Source organism: Achroia grisella, unplaced genomic scaffold, assembly GCF_030625045.1.
Source record: "Achroia grisella isolate CSIRO2021 unplaced genomic scaffold, CSIRO_AGI_Agris_v1 utg640, whole genome shotgun sequence".
Classification (NCBI taxonomy): domain Eukaryota; kingdom Metazoa; phylum Arthropoda; class Insecta; order Lepidoptera; family Pyralidae; genus Achroia; species Achroia grisella.
Genome location: NW_026712977.1, coordinates 7,160,837 through 7,187,423, shown reverse-complemented (window position 1 = coordinate 7,187,423; position 26,587 = coordinate 7,160,837). Strand labels below are relative to the sequence as shown.

General features: G+C 32.8%; 4 protein-coding genes across 8 annotated transcripts; 2 read left to right on the top strand and 2 right to left on the bottom strand.

Annotated features, from left to right (window-relative positions):
- The first annotated feature begins 2,945 nt into the window (after positions 1–2,945).
- LOC131849153 (uncharacterized) lies at positions 2,946–10,019 on the top strand. The gene is made up of 4 exons (XM_059199150.1): positions 2,946–3,018; positions 3,606–3,782; positions 3,861–7,345; positions 9,905–10,019. The coding sequence occupies exons 3-4, from the start codon at positions 5,880–5,882 to the stop codon at positions 10,017–10,019; spliced, it is 1,581 nt and encodes a 526-aa protein (XP_059055133.1). The 5' UTR covers positions 2,946–3,018; positions 3,606–3,782; positions 3,861–5,879.
- Positions 4,573–5,313, top strand: LOC131849154 (uncharacterized). Its single transcript, XM_059199151.1, has one exon. It carries the CDS (start codon positions 4,573–4,575, stop codon positions 5,311–5,313), a length of 741 nt encoding a protein of 246 aa, XP_059055134.1.
- An 802-nt stretch (positions 10,020–10,821) lies between the features above and the next one.
- On the bottom strand, positions 10,822–25,657 carry LOC131849184 (uncharacterized). 5 transcript variants are annotated; one of them, XM_059199186.1, is made up of 10 exons: positions 25,568–25,657; positions 25,042–25,222; positions 23,047–23,260; positions 22,472–22,593; positions 21,417–21,595; positions 19,249–19,421; positions 14,730–14,862; positions 13,271–13,465; positions 12,098–12,256; positions 10,822–10,979 (listed from the first exon to the last, which is right to left on the bottom strand). In XM_059199186.1, the coding sequence occupies exons 1-10, from the start codon at positions 25,578–25,580 to the stop codon at positions 10,834–10,836; spliced, it is 1,515 nt and encodes a 504-aa protein (XP_059055169.1). In that variant the 5' UTR covers positions 25,581–25,657; the 3' UTR covers positions 10,822–10,833. The 5 variants fall into 5 exon arrangements, with proteins under 5 accessions (XP_059055169.1, XP_059055171.1, XP_059055170.1 ...); XM_059199188.1 differs by having other exon boundaries at positions 13,271–13,435; XM_059199187.1 differs by having other exon boundaries at positions 23,047–23,257.
- LOC131849185 (uncharacterized) lies at positions 19,782–21,408 on the bottom strand. The gene is made up of 2 exons (XM_059199191.1): positions 20,652–21,408; positions 19,782–20,169 (listed from the first exon to the last, which is right to left on the bottom strand). The coding sequence occupies exons 1-2, from the start codon at positions 20,891–20,893 to the stop codon at positions 19,782–19,784; spliced, it is 630 nt and encodes a 209-aa protein (XP_059055174.1). The 5' UTR covers positions 20,894–21,408.
- Positions 25,658–26,587: the final 930 nt, after the last annotated feature.

Below are 26,587 nucleotides of genomic sequence, written 5' to 3'. Positions count from 1 at the left end.
TTCTCCTCTATTTCACCATATCACAGTTTACATGTATTCACTTAATTCTCTCCCATCTGTCCATACCTATATACAACAAAAGAGTGCTATGCTCTCATTTATTTCCATTTTCCTGCCATAATATCTGAATTATAAAGTTTATTATCAAAATTTCACAATTCTAGACCACACTGTTTGACACAATCCATGTGCTAACTTCCAGATGAGTTCATTATTAACTCATGAATCCTTTAATCAGTTATTATCATTTTCTGATATACATTTATTATTAATTAATAATTAATATTAAATTATTAATATATTAATATACAATAATATATTCTATATATTCTATTTTTTTTTTTTATTATCTGTACTTCACAAATATATAATACAATTTGAATTTAAACAATTATGATTTCCTCCTTGGTTGACATTTCAATTCCAATACAGATTTAACAATGAATCTGTCCACTTTATAGTTTCTTAGTACTGTCATTCTACAAATGACACTAAATAATAAAACTCAATGGATAACTTAAGCTCAGATCCTTGCAGCAAATCTTCAGTTCATTAGCTTATGCAGTACACAAGATTGGACAATATAGCAATACATTGCAATATATTACAATAGTCTATTTTCATTATTGTGATAACAATTGTCTTATGTTGTACATATTCATATTATAAAATCATGACATTTTGTGCAATTTACTGTATGGAGAGTTATAACTCATCAAAAGGCAAATACTCTCACTGTTGCGACTCAATATATATATCCAAACATTCTGTATGTACACAAATATTAACTTATTTCCAAAAACTTTTATTCATATTCATAACACTAATAGTAAATTTAAAGACAAACTTGTTGCTCAAGTATTGTTTAGAAAATTCAACAGGTTTCTTGTACAATCAATAATACAATCAAGAGCCAACAACATTCATTTCTGGCTTTACCAAAAGCTTTCTTTAGGTTAAAAGACAACTTCATAAATTATAAAACTAAACTAAAGTCAACAGGTCTTTTGTACAATCAAGACCCAACAACATCCATTTCTGGCTTTACCAAAAGCCTTTCTTTAGGTTAAAAGACAACTTCATAGTTTACAAAACTGAACCATGTAAGAATAGTCCTACCTGTAATCTATCACTTTCTAACATGTCACATATTAATTGGGTTTCAAAATTCCAACAATCACTTACTAAACATTGTCTCAAATGACAAATGTACATAGCTACAGGTACCTGCACAGGACCTTTAAGTACCTTTATTGATCAACAATGGCTGCTAAGGGCCATTCTAATGAATTTCAAGAGAAGCATCAAAGAAGTGAACCAATTGCTCAAACATATAATACATTCAATATAAGCATACATATAATATATAATTCCAGCATACCTTTGAGGAATTGGATATCATCTCTAGGTGCTTTTTCAACACATTAATAATCAATATCATATGATTATGATAACCTTGAGGATCCTAATAGATCTCAATTGGATTTTATACTAATTAATAATTAAATAAGGAACTATTAATAATAATAGTTTACAGTTATTTGGTTTTTAACATTGGAGTTTACTACCAATTGTTAGCCATTGCTATATATATAAAATTCAAAACACAGCAAGAAATAAATATAATAATTGTACCATCAAAGTTAAGTACTATTTTCACTGAGAGCTTCACAGCTAATCATGAGATAGCATCTAAAATGTCTTTAATATGTAATATTATGAAATATAACATGTTATGTAGCTTGTATCAGTTTATGTCATTAATATACTGTGTCTATCTATATTAATATGCTTTATTAATTCAATTAATAAACACATATCAAAGTATCAACCAATATAATATATATATGACAGTATCTCAATTTGGGAATATAACCACAATCAAGACATATACCTGGACTATGCCTGTGATTGTCATTTATCTGAAATGGGATCATCAAACATATATGTGTACCTATGTAAAGAAATAATAACAATTCTTCAATTCAATTCATGTAGAACAAACACACTAAACTGAACAGTAAGTTTGACTAATTTACTGTGAATTAGCAACAAACTCAGCAATACCATTACACTGTTTATATGTATAACATGGTATGTGTTCTCATGTTCAACCTGTATGTCAACATAGTTAATGTAACTGTTTCTAATCTGTTGATATCCTATCATACTCTATCATAGGCATTAATAACATAACAATAGTTACTCTGTATTTTAAACTAATTAGATATCCATGTTGTTTTATACTTAATGTATTCATAATACTTCTTTCTTAGGTATATTGTATACCTCAATATCGTGCTACATGTCATGTCATTACTCTCGCAAGTTATCGTACATACTAAATCTATTTAATATGTAGAAAGCAATTCATCCAAAAGTTCAATAAAACAAGTGAGATACTGCGTTTAATGGTATGCGTGTTATTAACGTAAACTCACTTACCACAACTTCTAGTCAGAATTACCTTACGGTCGAATTTGTAGGCGGGATTGGTACCGCTTCTGAACTTTTAAAATCACTAGTATCCTGACGACTTAGGCGTAATGCCGGTTAGTCAGGGAGAGAAACACCTCAATGCCTCCAATATTCACAATTACCTATCTCTTATTTGTTTTTATAATAATATAAACACTTTCGCTCCAAAACTCCCGCTGCTTACGTTCAATTATCCGTCATCCACTTGTCAATATCACATAGATTACTTTGGCTCTGGCCTCTGACGTTCCGTTTCAGGTTACATGATTAATGACTTTACCATTTTTAAGTAATGGTGCGTCACACGATAGTTAACATTTATTTATTTGGTAATAGTATTAAATACATTTCAGATTTCAGAAGAAAATAAACACGATTGCGAAGTTCCTCTTACATTTAGTTTCCACAAATACTATATTATCAGTTAATTTTGAATTGGGCATAGCAGACATTTTAGACTTTGCGCCTGATTTGTATATTGATATACCCATGATATATGAATATTTAGGAGTAATCATTGCGCCGCATATTGAAAAGAGGGTATGTATATTCACTTATTTGTTATTTAAGTTTTCTTATATCTCCTAGTACATTTATATCTTCAAAATATTGGCTCGTCAAAGTCTTAACTCCGCGGCATTTACAATAGAAGAATGGAGAATATACCTCTCACGCCTCATTTTTTTAAATGAAGTAACTTATAGTGACTCTATATCAAACTGTTTAAATCACATTGTGTCATCATCATCTGCTTCTTCCTTATTCCAATTATTTGGGGTCGGCGTAATATGTTAAGTCGCATTGTGTATTCTGAATTTGAGGCTGCGAATTCAGTTTAATAACAGAAGTATGACTTCTGTTATTAAACTGAATTCGCAGCTACGCTAACATTGTGTCACAACACAACATGTTGAAATATTTTTATGCTTTTCATTTAGAATTAAAATTTTACTCCAATAGTTTCTAATGTTCCAATAAACTTATTATATCTGAAAAGAGTATACAGGTAGTAGGATAATTATGTAATACCTAATTTGGAGGCCTAATTTGGCACTATTTAAGCGGGTTTGTAATGTGATAATTTTTATATTCTGCTTTTATGGTCAATGGAAGGAATTTTCTTACAGCACATTACACTTTTTCAAGTACTTATGATTTCTAAAAGTATTAAATCTGCAAAACAAGGTCATTTACTGCTTAAAACAATAATCAGACATTTGACAGATGACATGGGACCTATTTTTGCAAAGAATAAATGGCTAGAATCCAATCTTAAGTTCAATCAATGGATGAGTGAGGAGCAGGTAAGGTATAACTATATTAAATAAAATTTAATAATTTTGGTTATGCTACATTTTAATATTGAGATGTAACCTTTTTAGATACCATCATGGATAGCAGATAATAAATTTGAATATTTGGAAGGAGCTACAACATCTTCTGAAGAAAACAATAAACCATAAACACCAACTGAAACACAATAAATTACTTAAATGTATGAATTCAGATGGAAATTACTAATATCAATCCCCGCCGCCCGACCGTCGTTACAATAAGACGTGTTTCAGTTAGCTCCATATTTATAATTAAAAATCTATACCAAAAGTTATTAATTTGACCTTATTTTCATATTAAATTCAGGAATAAAGTGAAATCTATTATACGCATTACAGTTCATCAAGAAATATAAATTGTGAGTGCTAATAAATATACATAAATGATACGAAGAAAGCAAGTTATAACCAATATACCCGTTTATTCTATCAACAAATACAGTGGGCTGGACTTTGGACTTACACTGCAGTTCGTTGTTGAGCTACAAATGCAGCGCATGTAGATATTACACGTTGATTCACTTCATTACGTCAGAAGCTTATTGGTGTAGCGTATAGCCGCCGGAATTCTAAACGAATGACTGAAGATCGCTACAAAACGTGTACTTAAGTTTTTTTTTTTTTTTTTGATGTACACATTCATTTTTGTACATTACATTAAATAATATCGATATTTTGCTGGGTGGAATATATATATATATTTTCTTTTACACCACAGAAGTACCTTTAATTGCTAAATAGCTAGAATTGTCACGTAGCAATGCCGCTTAAGCGTACACCACCGCCTTCACCTATGCCTCAACACAATACTCCACTAGAACCAGAGGTAACCACTGTTTTTTTAAGAGATCATTCTTCTTCTACCTCGAACGTAACTTTAAGGTTGTCTCCTTCTGAACAACTTCATAGCTCCTCTTCTGAACCAAATTTAAATGAGGTTAAATTTACTAATACTGCTCGAAAACGAAAACATTCACTCTATGATGATGATAAATTAAATACATTTATGACAGAAATGCAACAAATGTTTACGAAGTTTAAGGAGGATCAAAATAGGAGGAGTGAGCGATTGTGTTCCATTGTTGAGGATATTCGGAATTCAGTGGACTTCCTAGCTCATAAATACGACTCGCGTCAGTCGAAAGTGGATAAGTTGGAATCGGATCCTAAAGCGGATGTTCAATATATGAGAACTTTGGAAGATAAAATCGAAAATTTAGAACGTAACAGCAGATCAACCTGCCTGGAAATTAGGAATATTCCAGTATTGTCTTCTGAAACTAAAAGCGACCCTGTTGAGACATTTGTTAAAACCTGCAATGTTATAAATGCACCAGTCCAGAATAGCGAAGTAAAGGATATATTCCGCATCAAAACTAATGAGCAAGCAAATAAAGGGAAGACAATTATAGTGGACCTTACCAGCTCTTTACTCAAAGAAAGGATAATATCAATGTACCGCAAATATAATAGAGGTAACTCTAAACTAACCACAGAATAAATTCACATAAATGGAACACCACGTCCAATTTTTATCTCGGAAAATCTAACGTCTAAAATGAAGAAATTGTTTTATTCGGCCAGAGAATTCGCAAAAAACCATGATTATAAGTACTGTTGGGTGTCTCATGGAAAAATTTATCTACGCAAAAGAGAAAATGGCGCTGTGATTCGAGTAACTGACGACTCTGTTCTTGAGAAAATTTGCGCGTCAATATGACTATTTATTGGAGTGGCGAATACGATCTTTGTGTCAGTGCCTGTAGTGATCATGTTCTTTAAAGTTTTTTATTGTATTGTTCATTTTATAGTTCTCATCTATCTTCTTCTTGAAAATGTATATTGTTACCTTGTCCACAATCATACTCGTTTATTCACAACACTTATACACATAAATACACAAAATACATACTACAATATTACTCAACATAATAGATCTTCATTGCCAAAAGATATTAAAACCTGTTTCGTGCTATATCGTGCTAGGGTAATCATTTTATACCATTTTATATCGTTGTGTTTGCTCTGCGTATTAAATCCCCTGTTTACTCTCCTCTATAATCAATTATGAATAATTCGTACCAAATTAATAATGATATTGAACAGATATCTGTGTCGGATTCGCTATCTTGTTCCCCTGAGGACATACCCGTGCATTTAAAATCTAATAATACCTTTAATATTTTTCATGTTAATATTCGGAGCATAAATTGCAATTTTAGTAACCTTTTAACACTGCTTTATAGCATAAAAATAAACATTGATATTATAATTCTAACCGAATGCTGGTTAAGGAAAACACCCTTCATTCCTATTCTTCCTGGATTTGAATCTTTTACATCTAATTATAAAAAACAAAATGATGGTGTCGTCGCTTATATTAGAAATGGTCTCGAATGTACAGTGGATGTCTCCGAGTTTCATGATGCAAATTGCATAATCGTAAAGTTTACCAATGATGTTGCCATTGTAGCAGTATACCGTTCCCCTTCCTATACAAATTTAAAACCATTTTACGAAAGTCTTAATAGTGCACTCAACACCATCACAAGCTATAAAACTAGTGTTATTATTGGAGATATAAACATTAATATATCTTCCACAAATAATGACCCGAATTCTGATGAATATCTCAATATGATAGCGACGCATGGTATGCTCCCAGCTTACACTTTGCCAACAAGAGAAAACAGTTGTTTGGATCATGTCATCTTACGTTCTTCTAATTATGTATCTACTTTTGTTCTTGACTCTCTAATAACAGACCATGCTCCTATTTTATTATGTTGCAATACAAATTTATACTCAATCTCTGCAAAACGTTTCACTCAAAAATGTAATATTTCGGCAGTCGTAAACGAAATAGAAAGTACAGACTTTACATCAGTTCTCAATTCCAGTGATCCCGAGATGTCTGCGAATCTTTTCGTTGAACTGATATCCAATATCGTTGCAGTTCATAGTAGCAGTATAAAAATTCCTAGTAGAAAACGCATTATTAAGCCCTGGATCACTCCAGGTCTTCTGAAATGTATACGTCATAGAGATAAATTGTACCAAAAATCAAAAAAAGAGCCAAATAATGATATACATAAAATTATATATATTAGATATCGTACCTTTTGTAACAATCTTTTGAAAAGGATTAAAAAGGAATTTGAGGAAAGTGAGATCACAAAAGCTAAAGGAAATCCCAAAAAGACGTGGAATGTTATCAAGCGAATAGCAAATCTTCAAAAAACAAAAACTGATGCTGGTTCATTATTAAAAATTAGTAATAATCCCATGTCTTCTATTAATATTGTTAATAAGTTTTTCGCTAATGTTGGTAAAAATCTAGCATCCGCTATTCAGTCTCAGTTAGACGGCAGTATAAACGCTCAACATAATACGAACTTACAATATATCCCTGACTCAACTAGTCAATTCTCAGCTAACTCTATGGCACTTTTTTCTGTGGACGATAGGGAGGTTGAAAATATAATTACCAATTTAAGATGTAACTGTGCTGTTGGATGGGATGGTATCTCCAAGTCAGTAATTAAATCTGCGAGCCATATACTGATACCTATACTGACCTACGTATTTAATTGTGCTCTCAATTTGGGTATTTTCCCTAATGTCTTTAAAAAAGCAGTAGTACATCCAGTTTTTAAAGGTGGGGATAGAGATAGTATCTCAAATTATAGACCTATTTCTGTGCTTTCTGTATTTGCGAAGATTTTTGAAAAAATTCTAAATAGTAGACTAATCAAATTTATCAATAGTCGTAATATACTATCAGATAATCAATTCGGCTTTAGAAATAATAAATCAACGGAAGATGCTGTTCTTGAACTTACCGATTATGTTATTAAAAAGTTTGACAATAAGAAAAAAACAATTGGTATCTTTCTGGATCTCCCTAAGGCTTTTGATACTGTCTCTATTCCCATTTTGCTTAACAAACTGGAATCTATTGGTGTTAGAGGCGTGTCTCTTGATATGTTCCGAAGTTACCTTGATAATCGTACTCAATTTGTAAGAATTGATGGTTTCGAGAGCAGTGACGAATATCTCAGCTATGGTGTTCCACAGGGTAGTGTCCTTGGGCCTACCTTATTTTTAATTTACATTAATGATCTTTGTAATATGAATATTCAAAATTGCAAAACTATTACCTATGCTGACGATACAGTTCTCCTTGTTGGTGGACAGAATTGGATGGAAAGTACATTCAGAAAATGCCTTAAAAAATGTTATGAATTGGCTTCAATCAAACTATCTTACTCTTAACATTGCAAAAACAAAATTTATACCATTTTCAATAAATCACGCCACCCAACCACCTTCGTTTTTATCTATTCGCCCACATTTTTGTACGACATTAAATCCCACAATGTGTAAGTGCATATCAGTAGAACGCGTTTCTTCCCTTAAGTACCTTGGTGTTACACTTGACTATTCAATAACATGGAAACAGCATATTGATGCAACTGTGTCCCGCGTAAGGAAATTGATATATGTTTTTAAGAACTTGAGAAGTGTCGTTGACTTTAATTGCCTTAAAACTGTATACTATGCACTAGTACAGTCAATTATTACATACTGTATTACCTCCTGGGGAGGAGCAGTTAAAACTATATTGTTGAGACTTGAACGAGCACAAAGATCTGTATTGAAGGTAATGACAAAAAAACCAATTCTGTTTCCAACTGAAGATTTGTATTCAATTTGTCAGGTCTTAACGGTCCGTCAACTATTTGTACTAAACATTACGCTTCGTAAAAATTCTCAGCTTCCATATGTTCCATATGTTTCAAATGATACAAATTTGAGATGTAGAACTTATAAAATATGTAAATTAAATCCTTGTCGTACTGCAATAGCTAGTCGTCATTATAACCACGTAAGTTCTATTTTGTATAATAAGCTAAATAAAGAATTGATCATATATCCCCTATACTACTACAAATGTAAGCTGTTGTGTGCAAAATGGCTTCAAAACTTATCGTATGAAAAATCTGAGGATCTTTTAAAACTTTATTAACTTGACTTGTTGCGTAAATATTGTAATTTCAAAAATAATGTATAGTAATCGTAGACCTCCCTCTCTCTCTCACATACACACACACACACACACACACATACAAATACACACATAGGCATAATGCTTACACATATACATATCAAATACAGGCATAGGTTCTTTTTGTTTTGTGCATTCTTTCTTTTTGTTTATAAGTTAAATTTTCTTTGTTTTTGGTAAATTTAAATATTTTGTAAATTTTTTAGACAATACGTGATGGGTAACGACATTGCATGTATTTTTATATTTTTTATTTTAGTTTTTGGAATTATATATACTAGGTGGAGGGCGTCGATATTCGCAACACAGTTTTATACTTCTGTGAATATCATCGTTTCTTTAGTAAATTAGTACACATGTTTTCTGTATTAAGTAAATAAATAAATAAAAAAAATATATGACAGGCTAGCTACAGGTAAATAATCAATAGAAATATTATATATATGGTTTTGATCTCTTATTCCCTTGCATTCAAATGTTACTTTAATATGAAGTGCTGGAAGTGCTAGAATAATCTGCCTCCTCCTATCCTTAATTAAGTGACAGTTGGTTCTTTCAAACATAAATTATTCACTCAACTTTTTAAAGAACAAAAATCATTGTAGCAGTGAACACAATGTAATAAGCATCAAAAACATATACCAACTACACCATTTATGTACATTATATATTTAAATATTATTAATAAATTTTATTATAACAATATACCTACTTAAATATTATACAAAAATTACTACATACATTAATTAAAATTGCATTTATCTTTACATACATTTTAATACCTATTTATAAAATGGTCTTAATTTTAACGTTTTATTTTCTTTTGTTATCTTTACGTACGCTGTCTCGTGTGTGGTGGCCCCACTGAAAATCAGCGCTGTGGTATATATATACTACAGTATAAATGCTGAGTCACATTCAGCGTTATTAGCATATTTTAGCTTTTGTTTAAGTTGTATAGTATATAAGATAGATACCATCTAAGAATATTGTAATGTTGAATAAATGTCTTTATTATTATTAGATATTATAACTTAAAGCCCATAAGTAGTGCTCAAGATTATCCCGAATACTGTTTATGGTATAGATCTAAAACCATATCAAGCATATACGATGACGATAAACAAATCGATGCTTGATATAAGAGAATATTTTTGGTGCACAACTCTTCTAAATTTTAGTACATGACTGCCGAGACCGAAATGCTGGTAGACAAAATACACATCTTATAGCTTAGCGCCTGCAGGAGGTAGGAATAATTCTTGACAGTATTTGCGTTTTAAAGGAGGTGACAGTTGCCACTTGGTAAGTGACCCGGCATATGCATTCTAATTAGATATAAAATTTTGCCAAGGAAATAAATACACCCTCGGCTGCGCTTGACCGTCACCTGTCGTTTAGTTTATTATAGAAGCAACACTTAATATATACTCCACTCTTTGCGGCGAAGCCTGAGTGGTTCTCTAGTTACACAATAATATAATATTTAAGTATAATGTCCGAACGAAACTGTTGTGTCCGTAATCAAAATTTAAATGTCCGTTTACCATTTTCGTCGAAATATAAAAATAAAACAACAACACGGCCTTAAATTATGGTGGCGTGGACATTTGGAGATGAGAATGATTATGATGATATCTATTGAAGGAGAAACGAGTCTGCATACCAGTACAGAATGATTCTTTTTTCTGAGGGAAAAATCTATATTATGGACTCAATTATGAAATTACAAATAAAGTAATACACAGCATATTGCTAAAAAGATTATTAAAGAATGTCTATAAATAATAATTAGTGGGCAATTCAATTCACGTTATAAATACTAATTTATTCCTAATTACCTTATTTCATTAGGTACATCTAGAACAAATCAGTGTTTTAAGCGATTTGACTTATAAGACTTAAAAGAAGCTTAGTTTAACTATAAATTAAACAAGTACCTAATAATGTAATTTAAATTTTATATGTCAATATACAAAAATTAATTTCACAAAGCTTCATTACTCCCGCAAAATCTTTATTAATCGAATTAACTGCCTTCTTCCAGTAAGATCTTTTAGATTCTTCATCTTGCACCTGAATATTTATTTGATTTAATTCTGTAATAAAAAATAATAACATTTTCAGTACCCATATTAAAAGACCTACATGTTAAATACGGTCGGTAACTTTAACTAATCTATACAAATAAATATATAGAAGTGTTTGTTTGTAATTTTAAATTAACAGCCTCTAACTAAATGCCTATGAAAGTATACGATACTTACATCAAAATGATAACTATCAAAATTTTACTCTGTCTGTCTGTTCTTGCTAATGCCTAAAACCGATTTCCGATCCGATCGCGCCGATTGGCGCGACTCACAGATAGTTTATGTTGTAAGAAGTAACTAAGCCTAGCCATATAATATAAAAAAATATACACGCGGAAGAAGTCGCGTGTAATAGCTACACAACAACACAACAGCTAGTCTAATATATAATAATAATAATAATAATAATCTCAGGACAATTCACACAGCGCCATCTAGACCCAAGTTAAGCTAGCTAAAGCTTGTGTTATGGGTCCTAGACAACTGATACAAATACATAGATATTTTTTTTTTCGTAAATACATACATATTATACATAGAAAATACCCAGACCGATACAAACAATCATACTCGTGAATACAAATGTTTGTGCCGTGCGAGGAATCGAACCCGCGACCATCGGTCGTAAAGCGGTAGACTAGACCGCTAGACCACCGAGGTCGTCAAATATTATATATAAAATTCTCATGTAACAGTGTTTGCAACAGAACTACGAAATGGCTTATCAGATTCTTTTTAATTTTGTGTTTACTACCAGTAGGTCAGAAAATAGTACGTAAACTATTTTCCATACATGTTAGTGATGAGGGTGGTCTCCAAAAATTGTTTCTTTTTTATTCATGACAATATTTCTTATTTTAATATTTTTATGATTCGGTATTAAAAATACTACCCTAAATTTTCATGCTTCTACCATCAACCCCCATTTTTTAATAGCAACATTCATTTACATTCGTCGCCTTAACATAAATTTTAATAAATAAATCAAGTATATTTGTAACAAATGGCGTTAGTACCATTCTAAATAGCTTATTAACATCATCAACAAAGAAAAGGTCGTGCACGTTTGTTGCAAGTAACGTAACCTAGGCATATATATCATGAATTATGTGGCAGGAACTAACTGTCGCATACGCCGCAAGCAATAATTTGCAACATTCTTCTCAAATCAACCTCATCTTCTACTTTGCCGGTGTAAAAAAACCGTACCAATCTGGGAAATAATTCGAATACTCTTCGCAAAGGGAACGCCGCGAACCTCCATTGGTGAATACTAAGTGTTACTGAAAGAAAGTATTAAACTTGATGATATACGCGTATATAAGAAAGTTAGTTAGTTTAGCCTATAAGTATTAAATACAACAAAAAATTCCAAAAGTTACAGACAAATAAATACATTCAAAATGTATGAGGTAAGTAAGTGCCACCGTATCTATATACCTATATACTTAGACAGCCGACAGCATTCCCTTTAATTAAAAACTAAATTAGAATAAGTATTTTTCTTTTAATATTTACTTTACCAGATGACTTTAAGCCACTTTACTGTAGGGAAACCCTATACGCAGTAATAAAAACACTTTGTACTTATATATGAAAGCGTAACATAGGCGAATGCGTAACCCACAGGCGAGAAATGGATTATGTAGTGAAAACTAGTAGCCTCGTTGCTAGCAATTTATCATGTCAGGTTAACCTCCACGTGGTGCCCTAGGAGACCAATTCCCTGATGGATTTATTTCGATCGGTTAACTGAACTGACCTCATGCTCATTTTATCACCAGCGGAGATTGCTGCTCCGCCCGCGTAAGTCGTTAGTTAAAAAGGTAACCCACACTATACATAAATAAAGTTTTGGAGGGCGGGGGGGTCGGATTGTTAGGAAGGGGGAAGGGATTCTTAGTAATGTAGAATAATAATCCCATTGCTGGCAATATGCTATGTCAGGTCAACTTCCTCGCGGTTCCCCATGGAAACCATCGTGATAAATTTCTGGTGAATTTAACTCAATAGGCTAACTGACCTGACCTCATACTCATCTAATCACCGTGCACTGGTACCCCGCCAGCGTATTCATGCGAATTTCAATCAAAAAATTCGAAAAACATTCAGGCAAATAGTTCATTCATCCTTTAAAAAAATCCTCCGCAAGTTGGGTTTGGAGTGCCTTCTACACAGGCTCTAATTTCAACCGGTGAAGCTACAACACCTGTGAACACTATCTGCGGCCTACGGTACTAAAATAGTGACCGTAATACAATTAGAACCACAACAAACGGATATTATAAATATCTTACCCAGTGTACTGCTGTAATGGAAGCCTAAGTAGCGAACGAAGCAACTAACATCTGAATCTTGTCTCTGTTCCATCTTGAGATCAATGCCCAACTGGAGATGCACTTCGCGTAAGGGCATACTTGGAGTCAAAAAACGTCGTACGTTATCATAGTCGCGTACACGAACTGTATATAGTACATTGATATCATGTTTATCTATAAATATTAAAGGTTTTTATATGATGATATTTATTGATACAGTAGATAGGTACATTTGGTATACACTGTGGTTTACGGATTTTTTGTTAGATATTATAAAATTCCTATAGTGTTATTGTTAAATATTGCTAAGTAATATGTTGGTTAAAACGATATGCCGATTAAAGAGATGAGACTGTATTAAATTAAATCTAAAATAAAAAAATATATTAGACCTAATTGAATGTGTAAGAAACAAATAAGGATTATATTGTAGGTAGATAAACCTACTAACTAAGGATACTAATTTATTAGCTACGCACATATTATTGATCCCAACCCGCGCTCTTTCTTATAGTAGGTAGGTATAAACGGCGCATAATCATCAATTGTTATCTTTTTGAAAAATTTAAGTTTAATCTATGGGTATTATGTATAAAAAAAATGTTTCAGTATTTGATAACCTAAATAATAATAAAAAATATAAATATATATAAACAGTATGTATGTAGGTACATATTTTAATTGGAATGGCAAACAACTGGCTACCTCTGATGGTAACTGGTAACGACACCTATATACGAGTAGCCACATGAACCATTAAAACTATCGTTCGTACAATGTCGTTATACCCACTTACTAGTGTAATAACAATTTGCTAACATATCCTTGGTCTGAATATTGTTAGTAATAAGTAATGACGTCGTTACGAATAGTGTACCTTTAAACAACAAACAAACAGTAACATTATTAAACTCTATTACACGTTTAGTCCATCTATTGATGGACTAAACGTGTAATAGAGTGAATACTCGAACACAAACTAAGGGAAAGATAACCTAAGAGACGATGGAGGGATGTCTTTACACAGTAAGTTGGAGCTGACTGGATGAAGAAGGCGCAGGAGCGGGTCTGGAAAGGTTTAGGGAAGGCCTACAAGAGGCAACCTTATTGCTGATATGAATAAATATATAATAAGGTTGTAGACAAAAGAATTAAGGGCTTTTTTATTTTTATAATATCACACTATCACACAATAAGTGCTCCATCATGATCCACACTAACCAACTTTATAGTATTATATCAAAATCGAAATTACCTACTACAAGTTGGTATTATTTATGCTATTATTTCTGTTGTTTTTGAATTTTTACAGTATGTATGTATGAAACTATTTGATACATTACATATTTTTTTTCACTACGACATTATATATATTTTGTAGTATACACGAACGTTATATATGAACATATAAATATGAATTTACTATTAAACGACTTACAAAATGCCATAAATAAGAAGAGGTTGGGACATGCGATGGTGATACGTTTCCAAGCTGTGTCTGGGATGTCACACCCGCCACACCCGAGTGCAACGTCAACTTGACCAGGAATGTGGTCTTCGCGGCATATCAACTGAAACATTACAATAAACACTTGTGCAATGGAAGGATGTGTGCATTAGAAGTAGTAGGGACTAGTCGTTTCATTCATGTACCGCGTCAGATTGACCTCCACGCAGTCGTCTCTGGTGGTTTATTTATTTATTTATTTACTTAACTTTAATGCACACAATATAAAATATAGTATAGTACATTTGGCGGACTTAACACCATGCGGCATTTTCTACCAGTCAACCATTGGTGGTGCAGAGAATAATTGTTGGCGGTGCAAAATTATAAACATAAACAAAATGCAACAAAATATAAATATATATACAATATATATATATATACTTAAGAGATACAATAATATATAACATAAATATATACAAATATGATACCTATATACACAAATACACACATATATATGCAATAAACTTAAATATATACCAAATAATCTGACAGTCACAGAACTAAAGAGAGTTAAATGGAAAAAAAGTGAATTCAGAGAAGAGAGAAAGTTATAAATTCAAATAATATTCCCGTAGTTTACGTTTAAAAGAAAATTTATTCGTAGCAGTTTTGATATCAAGAGGTAAGTCATTCCAAAGTTTGATTGCCTGAATGGCGAAAGAATAGTGGACGAAACCGGACAAATGAGCCGGGATATGAAGTAAAAATTTTCTGGATGTACGAATACAGTGATTGGTGTTGTCCCCATGGAAATGAAATTTATTCTTAATATAATCAGGAGAATTTGGATCGTATAGAATGGAATAGAGAGTACAAAGCATACGGACATTCCTACGATAGCGGATAGGTAGCCATTTAAGCTGAGAACGATAAGAAGAGATATGATCGAATTTGCGGAGATTAAAAATAAACCGGATAGAGTTGTTGATAAGACGATCCAATTTGTTTAAAAGATCTACATTCATGTCAGAGCAACACACATCGGCGTAATCAATGGTGGGAAGGACTAAGGATTGGATAAGCAGGATTTTGGTACTTATGGGGAGGAAATTTTTAAGCCTGTATAAGTTACGTAGTGTCACTGTAGTTTTACGACTGATCTCGTTAACATGTTTGTTCCAGCTAAGAGTACTGTCCATCAACAAGCCGAGATTTTTAACATGCGCACAGTAGGTAATAGTTTGATTGCCGAAGAGAACTGGAGGCAAAGTGCCAAACTCAATTTTGCTAAGTTGTTGTTTGCTTCCAAGGATTATAGCCTGACACTTGGAAGGATTAATAGAAACACCAAACTTTTTGGACCATTTGAGAATATGATCGAGATCAATATTCAGATGATCGATGGCCTCACCAACCTCAGAAGCTACAGCTTGAGAGTATACCTGAAGATCATCCGCATATAGATGGTAAGAGCATTTGAGATTTGTAGTGATAAAATCAATAAAGATAGAAAAAAGTAAAGGAGACAAAATTCCGCCTTGCGGAATGCCAGCGACAAGCTCACACCAGTCAGAAAAAGACTGGTTTACACGGACTGCTTGCTGACGACCACGAAGATAAGAGGCAAACCATTTCACGACTGATGATGAAATCCCAAGATGTGCAAGGATGGCGAGTAGGATGTCGTGATCAACCGTGTTAAATGCGTTGGAAAAATCAACCAAGACCAGAACAGTTAGTTTGGATTGTTCCATGCCCTCCCTCACATCCTCGGTGATTTTCAGTAGAGCAGTAGTAGTGCTGTGTCCAGGACGAAAACCTGATTGGTAAGGACTCAACAGTTTGTTAGTCAATACAAAAGCAGATAATTGTTTGTGGACAACAGCTTCTAAAATTTTTGAGAGGAAGGGCAGGATTGAAATAGGTCTAAAGTCCTTAGGGAGTTGTGGGGAGGAAACTTTAGGAAGGGGAAGCACAAATGCTTTAAGCCAGGATGTAGGAAATTCGGAGGAATGTAGAGAAGAATTGATGATGTGAGTAATGATAGGTAACAAATGTTCGAATAAGAGAATAATCATAATCCTACTCACATCATCAAAACCGATACAATTGGATTTAATTGAGGAGATTATCTTGTGGACTTCATCATCAGTAACTGGCGAAAATAAAAATTCATCAATAGGACGTTTAGGCCATGAAGTTATTTCAGCTAAAGAGATAGATTTCTGAAAATCATTCAATGTGGGAACTGAGGAAAAGTGCCTATTTAGGTCATTTAATGAGATAGATGAGGAAAAATCATCAGACTGTTTGCACAGCCCAAGTGACTTTAGAAACTTCCAGGTATTGGCCGAAGAGGTATTTAGAATGTTCAAGTGGATATGACGGCGTTTAGCAGCTCTTACCATATAGTTGCAACGATTGCGCGCAATTTTGAAAGCCCTCCAGTTCTCTTCACAACGATCCCTTTTGTAAACTCTAAATGCACGATTACGCTTTCTCAAAGCCATGCGCACTCCCGTAGTTATCCAGGGAGCTGGCTGTTTTTTAGCTCTGACAAGGTGAACCGGAGCATGCTTGTCAAAGATTTGGAGTATATATTGGTTAAAAACGAACACCTTATCGTTTGTTGAAGAGGCGGACAGCACGCATGACCAATCTAAATCAGTAACTTCCTTCCCTAAAACAGACGTGTCAACTTTAGCAAAACTACGCAGACGAACGACGGTAGGCTTGGGCTTGAAGGTTTTTATGTTGTAGGAGATATAAATGAGATCGTGTCTGGAGAATCCAGGAGCAGGAAATTGACCATGTTTTAATATGAACTCAGGTGAGGACACAAAAATATGATCAAGCCAGGTGTCATGGGAGTCATTGTTAGTGTGGGTAGCACTAAGGGGTAACACTGAAAGGCCCACCGACTGCACAATATCGCGTAGCTTACGAGATCTGTGAGTGTCTTTGAGCAAATCAGTGTTAAAGTCACCCATGATAACATGATGTGCGTGCTCCGCCATAATGTTCTCGAAAATAGACTCAACGTCATGGAAGTAATCAGTGGAAGGAGGACAATATATAACACCGAGAACAATCTTACTTCCCCTAACATCAACCACCACGAATAAATATTCAGCACCACCGGGCGCGGCAGAGGTAGCTAAAGTTTTATAAGGGAAGCCACTGCGTAAGTAAATAGCAACCCCTCCACCTCGCCTGTCAATACGATCGTTCCGTATAAGGAAATACCCCGGTAAACTAATAGAAGTGGACATCACAGAGGGTTTTAACCACGTTTCAGAAACCAAGATCGCGTCGACAGTATTCATATTAAAGGTATTCATCAATTCACTATGATGTTGGGGTAAACTTTGAGCATTAATATGACAAATGTTTAGATTACGGTGTGTGTTTACTAATTCATTGCAAATATTTGTAGAAAGAGATGCATCTAACAGGGACATATCAAGAGACTCAAAAGATTCATTAGAACTGTGGGCCGAGTAAAAGGATTCATTGTCAGACATTAAAATATGTAAATGTAAATAAATTAGAAATATATGTATATATATATATATATAAATACTTAATAAAATAAAAATAATATTATTACACTATATAAAACAAAAATAAATAAAGGTAAAAAGAACGCGATGCACCAACACTCATAGTTTGCACTAACCGCCGGCCAACTGCAATATAAAAAACAATTTACAATAACTGAGTAACGTCTTAAAAATTACATACAGAAAGCCCACATGAATTAAATATTCATAGAAAACTTTAAGCTACAGGTTTATTCATATTGCAACACTGCAAAATACAGCGGACTTTCGTTCATAAGTAGCCTATATGAATAATTTAAATAATAAATTATTTATTAATTTGAATTTGAACATATTACCTTCCACTGGTGCCATGCCGGCGTAAAAAAGTATTCACTTATTAAACTATTAAAAAACTATCGTGGTTGTTTCTTAGGTATATCTTGTTTGTTAATGAATATTAGTGGAAACGACATTTACACAAATATATGAAAGAATTTAACAATATTGAAATATGTAAATGAAGAAATATTTGGTACAATTCCTCGTGGTGGTAACTTTTTATCTGATCGTCCTCTAAAGTAACTTGAATGGAACAAACGACTTCTTCAATCCTATGATATGAACAATGTTTTGCTTCTACCTCACTAAAGTACATTGATTTTATTTAAGAATGAGAATGGTATAGTGTATTTGCCTGTGCTATGGTTTTATACGTTGGCGTAACTGGAGGATGAGAAGGTAAAAAGAAAATGAAGTCAGGTCAGACATCCTGACAAATTCCTGGTCAATTTACCCATCGTGGTAAATTGACCAGGAATTTATCAGGATGTTTTCCAAAGGTGGAGATCAACCCGCCGTGGTACATTGCTAGCAAAGGGGTCATCAGTCCACATTACTAACAATTCCCTTCCCCGAATATAGTGATCGTATTTAAAAGTCAGTAACAATCTTATAATTATTACCTGCAATTTAAAATGTGGGCGTTTAAGTATCGGGAGGAGAGACACGAGGGCACTTCCGCTTCCATCCGCAATATGAGAATACTCAAGGGCAAGAACTCGCAAGTTTCGCAACTCGCTAAGACTACGAAGGAAGCATTGCCTAGTTTCCGGTCGTGGAATGTATTGACCACTCCCTGTATAACACAAAGAATGAAAATTATTTATTAAGGCAACACACTATCGGAGCGAGGATTTTATTACATTAATTTTCTACTCGTAAATAAACAAGTACATTTGCAACACTACATAAACATTGAAAAATTAAGTATATTTTTAAGCGGTTATTTATAAAATATAAGATATGTAATGACATTTTTTACATGCATATTAAAGATGCATGCAAGTAAATAATTGCGCACATAAGTTGCTACGTGTGCACATACTTTTTTCCAAAAAAGTGAACTCGAATTTGCAAAATAAAAAAAGAAGAGGTATAATAAAACAGTATCTTCAATATAAAAAATTTATTTAGAAGTTTTTTATGAAAATTTAAGTTAGTTGTCCTCTGTTTTCAAGAAATCAGAGCAATTAACAGGTTTTGTGTCAATTATATCATGAGCAATAGCTAAAATAGCAGTGGCTGTATTATTGTTAACTTTTCTGTACTGAAAATTAGGTAAAGTTTTCTTCGCTGCATCTACTGTATCACGCACACGTTCGACTGTAATTAAAGCTGTTGTGTCGGTTTCTTTCTGACATTCATTTACTAAATCTTTCATATCGCTTTCAGCTAACGGAGTAATCATCTGTGTAGCCTTCTCATAGTGTCTTTTGAGCTGACTGTCAATGCGAAAAAGTTTTTCTTTATTTGAATAGGTTCGCCAGGGTCTCTTCGGATCGGAACCAGTCAATACGACAAGTTCAAAATGATCTTTTTTTAATCTGGAATGTAAAAAAAAAAACAATTATACCATACGGCACGATATGTACAATTACAGTTACGATAATGTATTTTATCATTACCTACATAATATTCTTAATATTAGTGAATATACGTATATAGGTATGTATCTATATAATTTTGTGTCTATGAAACGCTCGATTAAAGTTTTGCATTCCAAGTAGGCACCTATAATGTTAGAACGAGGTTTGCAATCGATGTCTAGACTGGCTGGTATGGCAGATAAAGTATGTTTTGAATATTTGAAAAGAGAGTGTGTTTTGTCGTCTTGTCGTCGTATTGATGTATCCATATAACTTATCTGTTTTATTGTATATTGTATTAAATGTGTTTTTATATTATTTTATCTTGATTAGCAATTTATTTTGTTAATCTGTTAAAGTGAGAAGTTCAGAGGTAACTTCCCTCACATATATTGGTACATAGTGTATAAAGTGATTGTACAAATTTAGAAAAGACATACCGTTTGTTTTCGTACATTAATTCATGTAGTTTTCTATCAATTTCATCGACTAGTTTTCGATCAACTTTATATGGATTATCATTGAGCTCCTTTTGAATTTCCGTTGATTCATCGTCCAACTCCTTATACTTGTCATGAATTTCTTTAACTAAATCTGAACATCTTTCTGATAATTTAATGTCGGGCACATCTATTCCCTGTAGAAGTTTAGTTATTTTCGATTTTTCTTCGTCAGTCATCATACTTTCCAAACGCAATTATTTTGTTTATGTAACCAAGACAACGACAAACCCCATTTTGTTCCATTTCATCACAAAGAAGTATTATTGACTAATGTATTCAATGTTATATACGAAATATTAGTGAAATGTGAAAATAAGCCACCCGTGTAAACGCCTAACACGCTTAATAAAGTTACACAAGGCACTAGAAAACAGAATAATTTTAAACACGGAGTTAATATGAATAATGGAACACAGTTAATCATTATATTTCCGAAAATCTTTTTTTGTAAACTTTCTAAATTTAGCCTGACGTTTTAATATGTTTATATTATATATTTCAAAAAATTTAAATAATATAAAGTATAACTGAATGTTTTGTTGCTATGACACAAACATAGACAAACACTACTAAGCAGTATAAATCACTCATCGCCAGTTGATGATGAAATGTGCCGTAGAACATGTGGTAATTTTTCAATTACATTTTTTATTGTTCTATGTCTAATAATTTTTTATTGTTATAAGTCGAATAAAAACCCACCGGTAATATAACTGTAGTTGATCAGTAATGGATTTTCATTGGGCAAAACAAACCGCCAGAGAAAGAGATACTTAAGTGAATGAGAATTGAAACATGCGAGTTGCTGGATCAACCGCACCCCTTCTAACCGTTTGCAGCACAAATTCTCAAAAGACACTAGCTGCAGTTGATCCTGGAAACTTTAAAAAAATATTTGGATTTCTTGATAATACCTGCAGCTTATTGTATAACGAAAAATCAAGACTTCAGGAAAAGCTACTAAGCGACATTTGTGGCCTTTAAACGAACTACAAAACTACGAAAAAGGATAAATGATATAATAATATATGTAGATAAGTACATTTTTTCCAAGCGAGATATACCCAACGTTCTATTACAAGAAGTCTTGAAGCATTGATTTATGTTAGTTGATTATAAAACATACAGTAGGATTAGTACATAAGATTGTCAGAAAACCTCGATTTTCTGACATTATAGATTTAAATTGTCGATGACAAGGGCAATCATTGAGATCTAAATGAATATAAGTATATACCTACTATATAGAGTAAAAGTTATTAGTAAGCAGAACAGCAGCGCCCTTTTTTTTATAAATGCTACCTTATGTGAAGTAGCGCTCATCTTTTGGATCATCGCTTATTGCTGCCTCTCGGTAATGGATTGTTGATATGCCTTCGTATAATAGTGATATCAAATTTTCTCGAATCCCGAAAGTTATTTTAGACAATTCCGTACGCGCTGTATGCATCTACTGCATGTATCGGTACAACCATGAACGAAGCTTGTGAAATATCTACTTGTACCTTAATTTAAAAAGAAAAAACGAGCTATGGTGCATTCGGAAATATAGATGAATCAGATGGATAGATAAACCAATACCGGCGTTGTTATATTATTAATCATAACTGAAGTGATTACTTAATACTATAACATTTTGATGTCGACGTGCATCACAATGCTACCATGCAAAACATTTAACAAGGACTGACATTTTCAGACTGAGGAAGCAACTAAATAGCTTAATTTAGATATGTAACTCAATAAATTTATTTAACCTTAAAATATTTAATATAATACGAAAAAATGTTTTTCTTTTAAATTCATCTAAACGTTCAATGTTTATTAGCTGATCACAGATAATCAAAAGATCCATTTGCGTTTCATTTGCTTCCATTTTCTGCAATAATAAAAGCAGTAGAATTATTAATCATAATATCAACTGGTTAGTTCATATATTGATGATTTTCGAAATTTGGTAAAAAAATAATGTGTTATATCCAGTACTATAGATTTAGATTTGTAATGTTTTAGGTAGTAATTGACCATGTATCAGGACCAAAGGGCCAAATTAACCATGTCGCGATCAAGCAATAAATACGGTTTATAAAATAAAAGAGGGTGGGGTGTTGTGTCCCCCACCCTCTGCCAGGTCACTCAATACTATTTTATATCTAACATATTTGCAGGAATATATATTACTATGTAATATTATGTTATCTGTGATATTACTAAATTTTCATTGTATTGTGTTTCTTTGAGATCTTTTCTCATTCTTTGATATAATGGTTAATACGATCCTACTATGTGTATCATAAACTTATTTCGAAATATAAATATGCAATGATAAAACCTTTAGTGTTATTTCTAAACACCGGTTAAGTTCTTTCTGATATTGCGTAGAAGGAATTTTTAATGCAGTGTTGCTCTTCCAGGAATAATTTCCCAATTTTGTGGGCATCCTTATATTCGGATATTGGTACGTAAAAAGAACTTGTTCGCAATGCAATTGCCCGCAGAAATAGCGTTGTACATCATGAATGGACCAGAACTGGGTATCTTTACTGCTGTATAAAAAAGTTAGAAATTGTTATCTACTACTTACCGATATAAATCCAACAAAATTATTTTAGTATAACATTAAAAAAATATGCCTATATTTTTAAAAATAAAATATTTGAGCAATTAGTTTCTTGGATAATAACTTTTATTAATTTCCAAACGTACCTACCCTATTAAATTGTAGAGAATGATTTTCTAATCATACTAATATTATAAAGAGAAGTTTGTTTGTATGGAATAGGCTCCGAAACTACTGGACCGATTTGAAAGATTTTTTCACCAATACGAAGCTACACTATCCCTGAGTGTCATATACATTTCCAAAAAAATTAGGGATCAATAATGTAACCCAAGGTGTGAAAAAATTACTCCAAAAATACCTAACACCGCATGCGCTGCGAAAACTTTTGATGATAGTACAAAATGATGTACTACAACTTTGCAGAGCACACCATTCGATATCTATAAAAAGTGTCACGACGGCATATGTCTATCTGTTATAGTTACATCACAATAAGTGTTTTTTTTTAATTTTTGAAAGCCGCTTTATTTTGTATCTTGGTATTAATCCTTATCAAAATAAATTACCTCATATTAACTACAGCTTCAATACCTGTATATAACTTTTTGAATTATTCAATTCGGAGATTCCATTCGAAAGATATCAGGTATTTAACAATCTAAGTATTAAAAAAAATCCTGCTCGGTTTCTAGACAAAATGCGATGTAGGGGCGTCACTGGGGTAGGGGGATATTTGCTAAGATAATACAATGATAATATATAATGAAGGAATTTTTTCCACTACCAATTTAAACAGAAATTGTAATATCTTTCTGGATGAGTCCCTAGGTCAAATCGACCATAATTTAGAACTTTTGATAGATGCTGCATACCCTGACATCGAGAATTGGCACTGGCACGAAAAAGGCTTTCATTGGTTGTCATCTAGTGTTACCTAAGAATGATACTGTCAACGAAATAATCTGATTATTCAAAAAGTTCCCGGACAAATAAACAATTACAAATCAATCGACAGCGTGACTAATATCGAAAACGCAGTTCATTATCCAAAGGAATTTTTACTAAACCCTTCTGGACTGCTACCATACGATTTGACTTAAAAAATCGGAATTTCTCAAAAGCATGATCCCATCATGATTTTAAGAAATGTAAACCCATCAGAGACTGCTTACTAAGGAATTGAAGGACAATTTAATTGTAGCGACCATTACCAGCGGCACGGGCCAAGGCAGCCGGGCAACTAGCACATATACCAAGAATACCGATGATCTCAACTGATCTGCCAATACCATTTGAAAAGGCTCCAAATTCCGGTTAAAATATCTTATATGTAATAGACCTATGTATGTTTAAATCTTAAAAAAACTACGTGGATTTTGATGCGATTTTGTTTAAGAGACAGAATAGAGTAACTTAAGAGGAAGGTTAAGGATATATAACGTCCCACTACTGAACACAGAATTTTACACGCGCGATAACCTACATATTCGATGTCCGCGCGGGCGGATAGCTAGTAACTGATAAAAATTGTAATTATTATATATTTTGTAATAATAAAGTTCAATATTTATTGTTTTTATTATTAAAAGAAACACCCAATATTTTAGAGACGCTAGACCAAGAATAAATAAAATTTAATTGATAATGATAAGATTTCAGTGAAACTGTTGTATCAATCTCAATAAAATCAAAACAGAGGTCAATTTCACTCCTCTAAACGATTTTGCAAATAAGAAAGAATCAGTACTTAATATGTCAACGTACAGCAACACGTCATCATCTGGCAGTAATCCATCTGAACTTTCCACATAATGTAACCATATAAAAGGCGACTTAGTCCAGTCGCCGAGGGAAAGATAACCAGGACTATTGTTACAGTTCCGTGGCCATAACTGCCACCTAACCGCTTCTAAGTGTCCACATATGCTTGTATATTTCCAGTCATCTGAAATAGACTATTTAATGCTAACTTTCGAATACTTTTGTACAACGCACTTTAAAAAGTGGACTATTTGAATAGGTAGGTATCTACTCAAACAATACTACACATTTTTTTGCAATTTGGGGAACTCCTATATACTGTAAGGTACCAACTAATTTTTCATACATATTTATTATATTAATTTCAATAATATCAGTACATTAAAGTACAGTTAAGTAGTACAATAGTTAGTACAGCCACTGATAACATTATAGTACCTATAGCCAACTTATCTACTAATTATGATTTGCAGTTGTTATAGAGCCATTGCGAGCGATCTAAGGTATATATTATAGGTAACTTGCTTACCTTCACCGACCATATTACTGGATATACATATATAAAGTAAAAAATATAAATTTTATTCAAATATAAAGTAAAAAAATATTGATTAGTAAGTTTTTTTCGCGGTTTAATGGCTAGACAACCAGTTTTAATTTTAATGAACAGTGACTTTTGATGCGTATAATTACGTAAAGGAGTAATTCATCAATAGAAATACTGTCTATGATGCGTACAATGCAAGATCTTAGAGTAATAGATACTTGAATTTATTTAAAGGTTAAATCGTTGGAGAATGCAAAAATATCTCGGATGTATTTTAAACGAACGGGAAGATCGCTTTACGAAAATAAAGTGTCACATTGATCAGGCTCGGAGTAGATTCTAGATGTGTTGGATATCTACTATAAAGCATAGGAAGTTGCAGTACCTTTGACATATAAGGCGAGATATAAAATCTTTTAGAATTAATAATTCTAGGAAAAATGTAGTGCCAACGAAAACCGGGCAGGTGCCGCACGTCATGGCTAAAGAATTTAAGATAGTGGTTCGGGATTAGCAACAGATCCCTGTTCAGAACAGCGGTGGACAAAGTTAAGATCGCCAAATCCAGTAGGAGACGGCATATACAAAAGAATAACTTGATACTGACGACTAAACCTTGATACCTTCAGTACAATTTATTATTCTTAGATACTGAGATGGATGATTTTCCTACCTAAGTTTTTGCGAAGGCTTAATTGAAAATCTTACTGAAACATGAAGGAATTGAACTGCAGTATTTTTTTATTTAAAGTATGAGTTTTGGTTACATGGGGACACAATTATAAAGTATATAATAATATATATAAATTTATATTTTGTACGGGTAAAAAAATATAACTTGTCCATTTTCTAATTTTGGTGTCGTATCCACAATCATTGTTTCAGTACAAATTCTAGAATATAACTAATTAAATGACGTCATACAAGTAAGCAGTTAAGTAATGTTATTATATTTATGATCCAATGTTACATCAATTTTGAATACTTTACAAGTATTTATTA

Excerpts from the sequence above, each read along its gene's own strand:
- LOC131849184 (XM_059199186.1), bottom strand. Across the intron at positions 23,261-25,041 it reads CCAGATGATGACGTGTTGCT|CAGTAAAGATACCCAGTTCT; the intron begins GTACGTTGACAT and ends TTTTTTATACAG. Across the intron at positions 21,596-22,471 it reads ATTATATTAAATATTTTAAG|TTTCCAGGATCAACTGCAGC; the intron begins GTTAAATAAATT and ends ATTTTTTTAAAG.
- LOC131849185 (XM_059199191.1), bottom strand. The coding sequence starts at position 20,893 with ATGATGACTGACGAAGAAAAATCGAAAATAACTAAACTTCTACAGGGA. Across the intron at positions 20,170-20,651 it reads TTAATGTACGAAAACAAACG|ATTAAAAAAAGATCATTTTG; the intron begins GTATGTCTTTTC and ends TTTACATTCCAG.
- LOC131849154 (XM_059199151.1), top strand. The coding sequence starts at position 4,573 with ATGCCGCTTAAGCGTACACCACCGCCTTCACCTATGCCTCAACACAAT.
- LOC131849153 (XM_059199150.1), top strand. The coding sequence starts at position 5,880 with ATGAATAATTCGTACCAAATTAATAATGATATTGAACAGATATCTGTG. Across the intron at positions 7,346-9,904 it reads GGATGGGATGGTATCTCCAA|ATATTATAACTTAAAGCCCA; the intron begins GTCAGTAATTAA and ends TATTATTATTAG.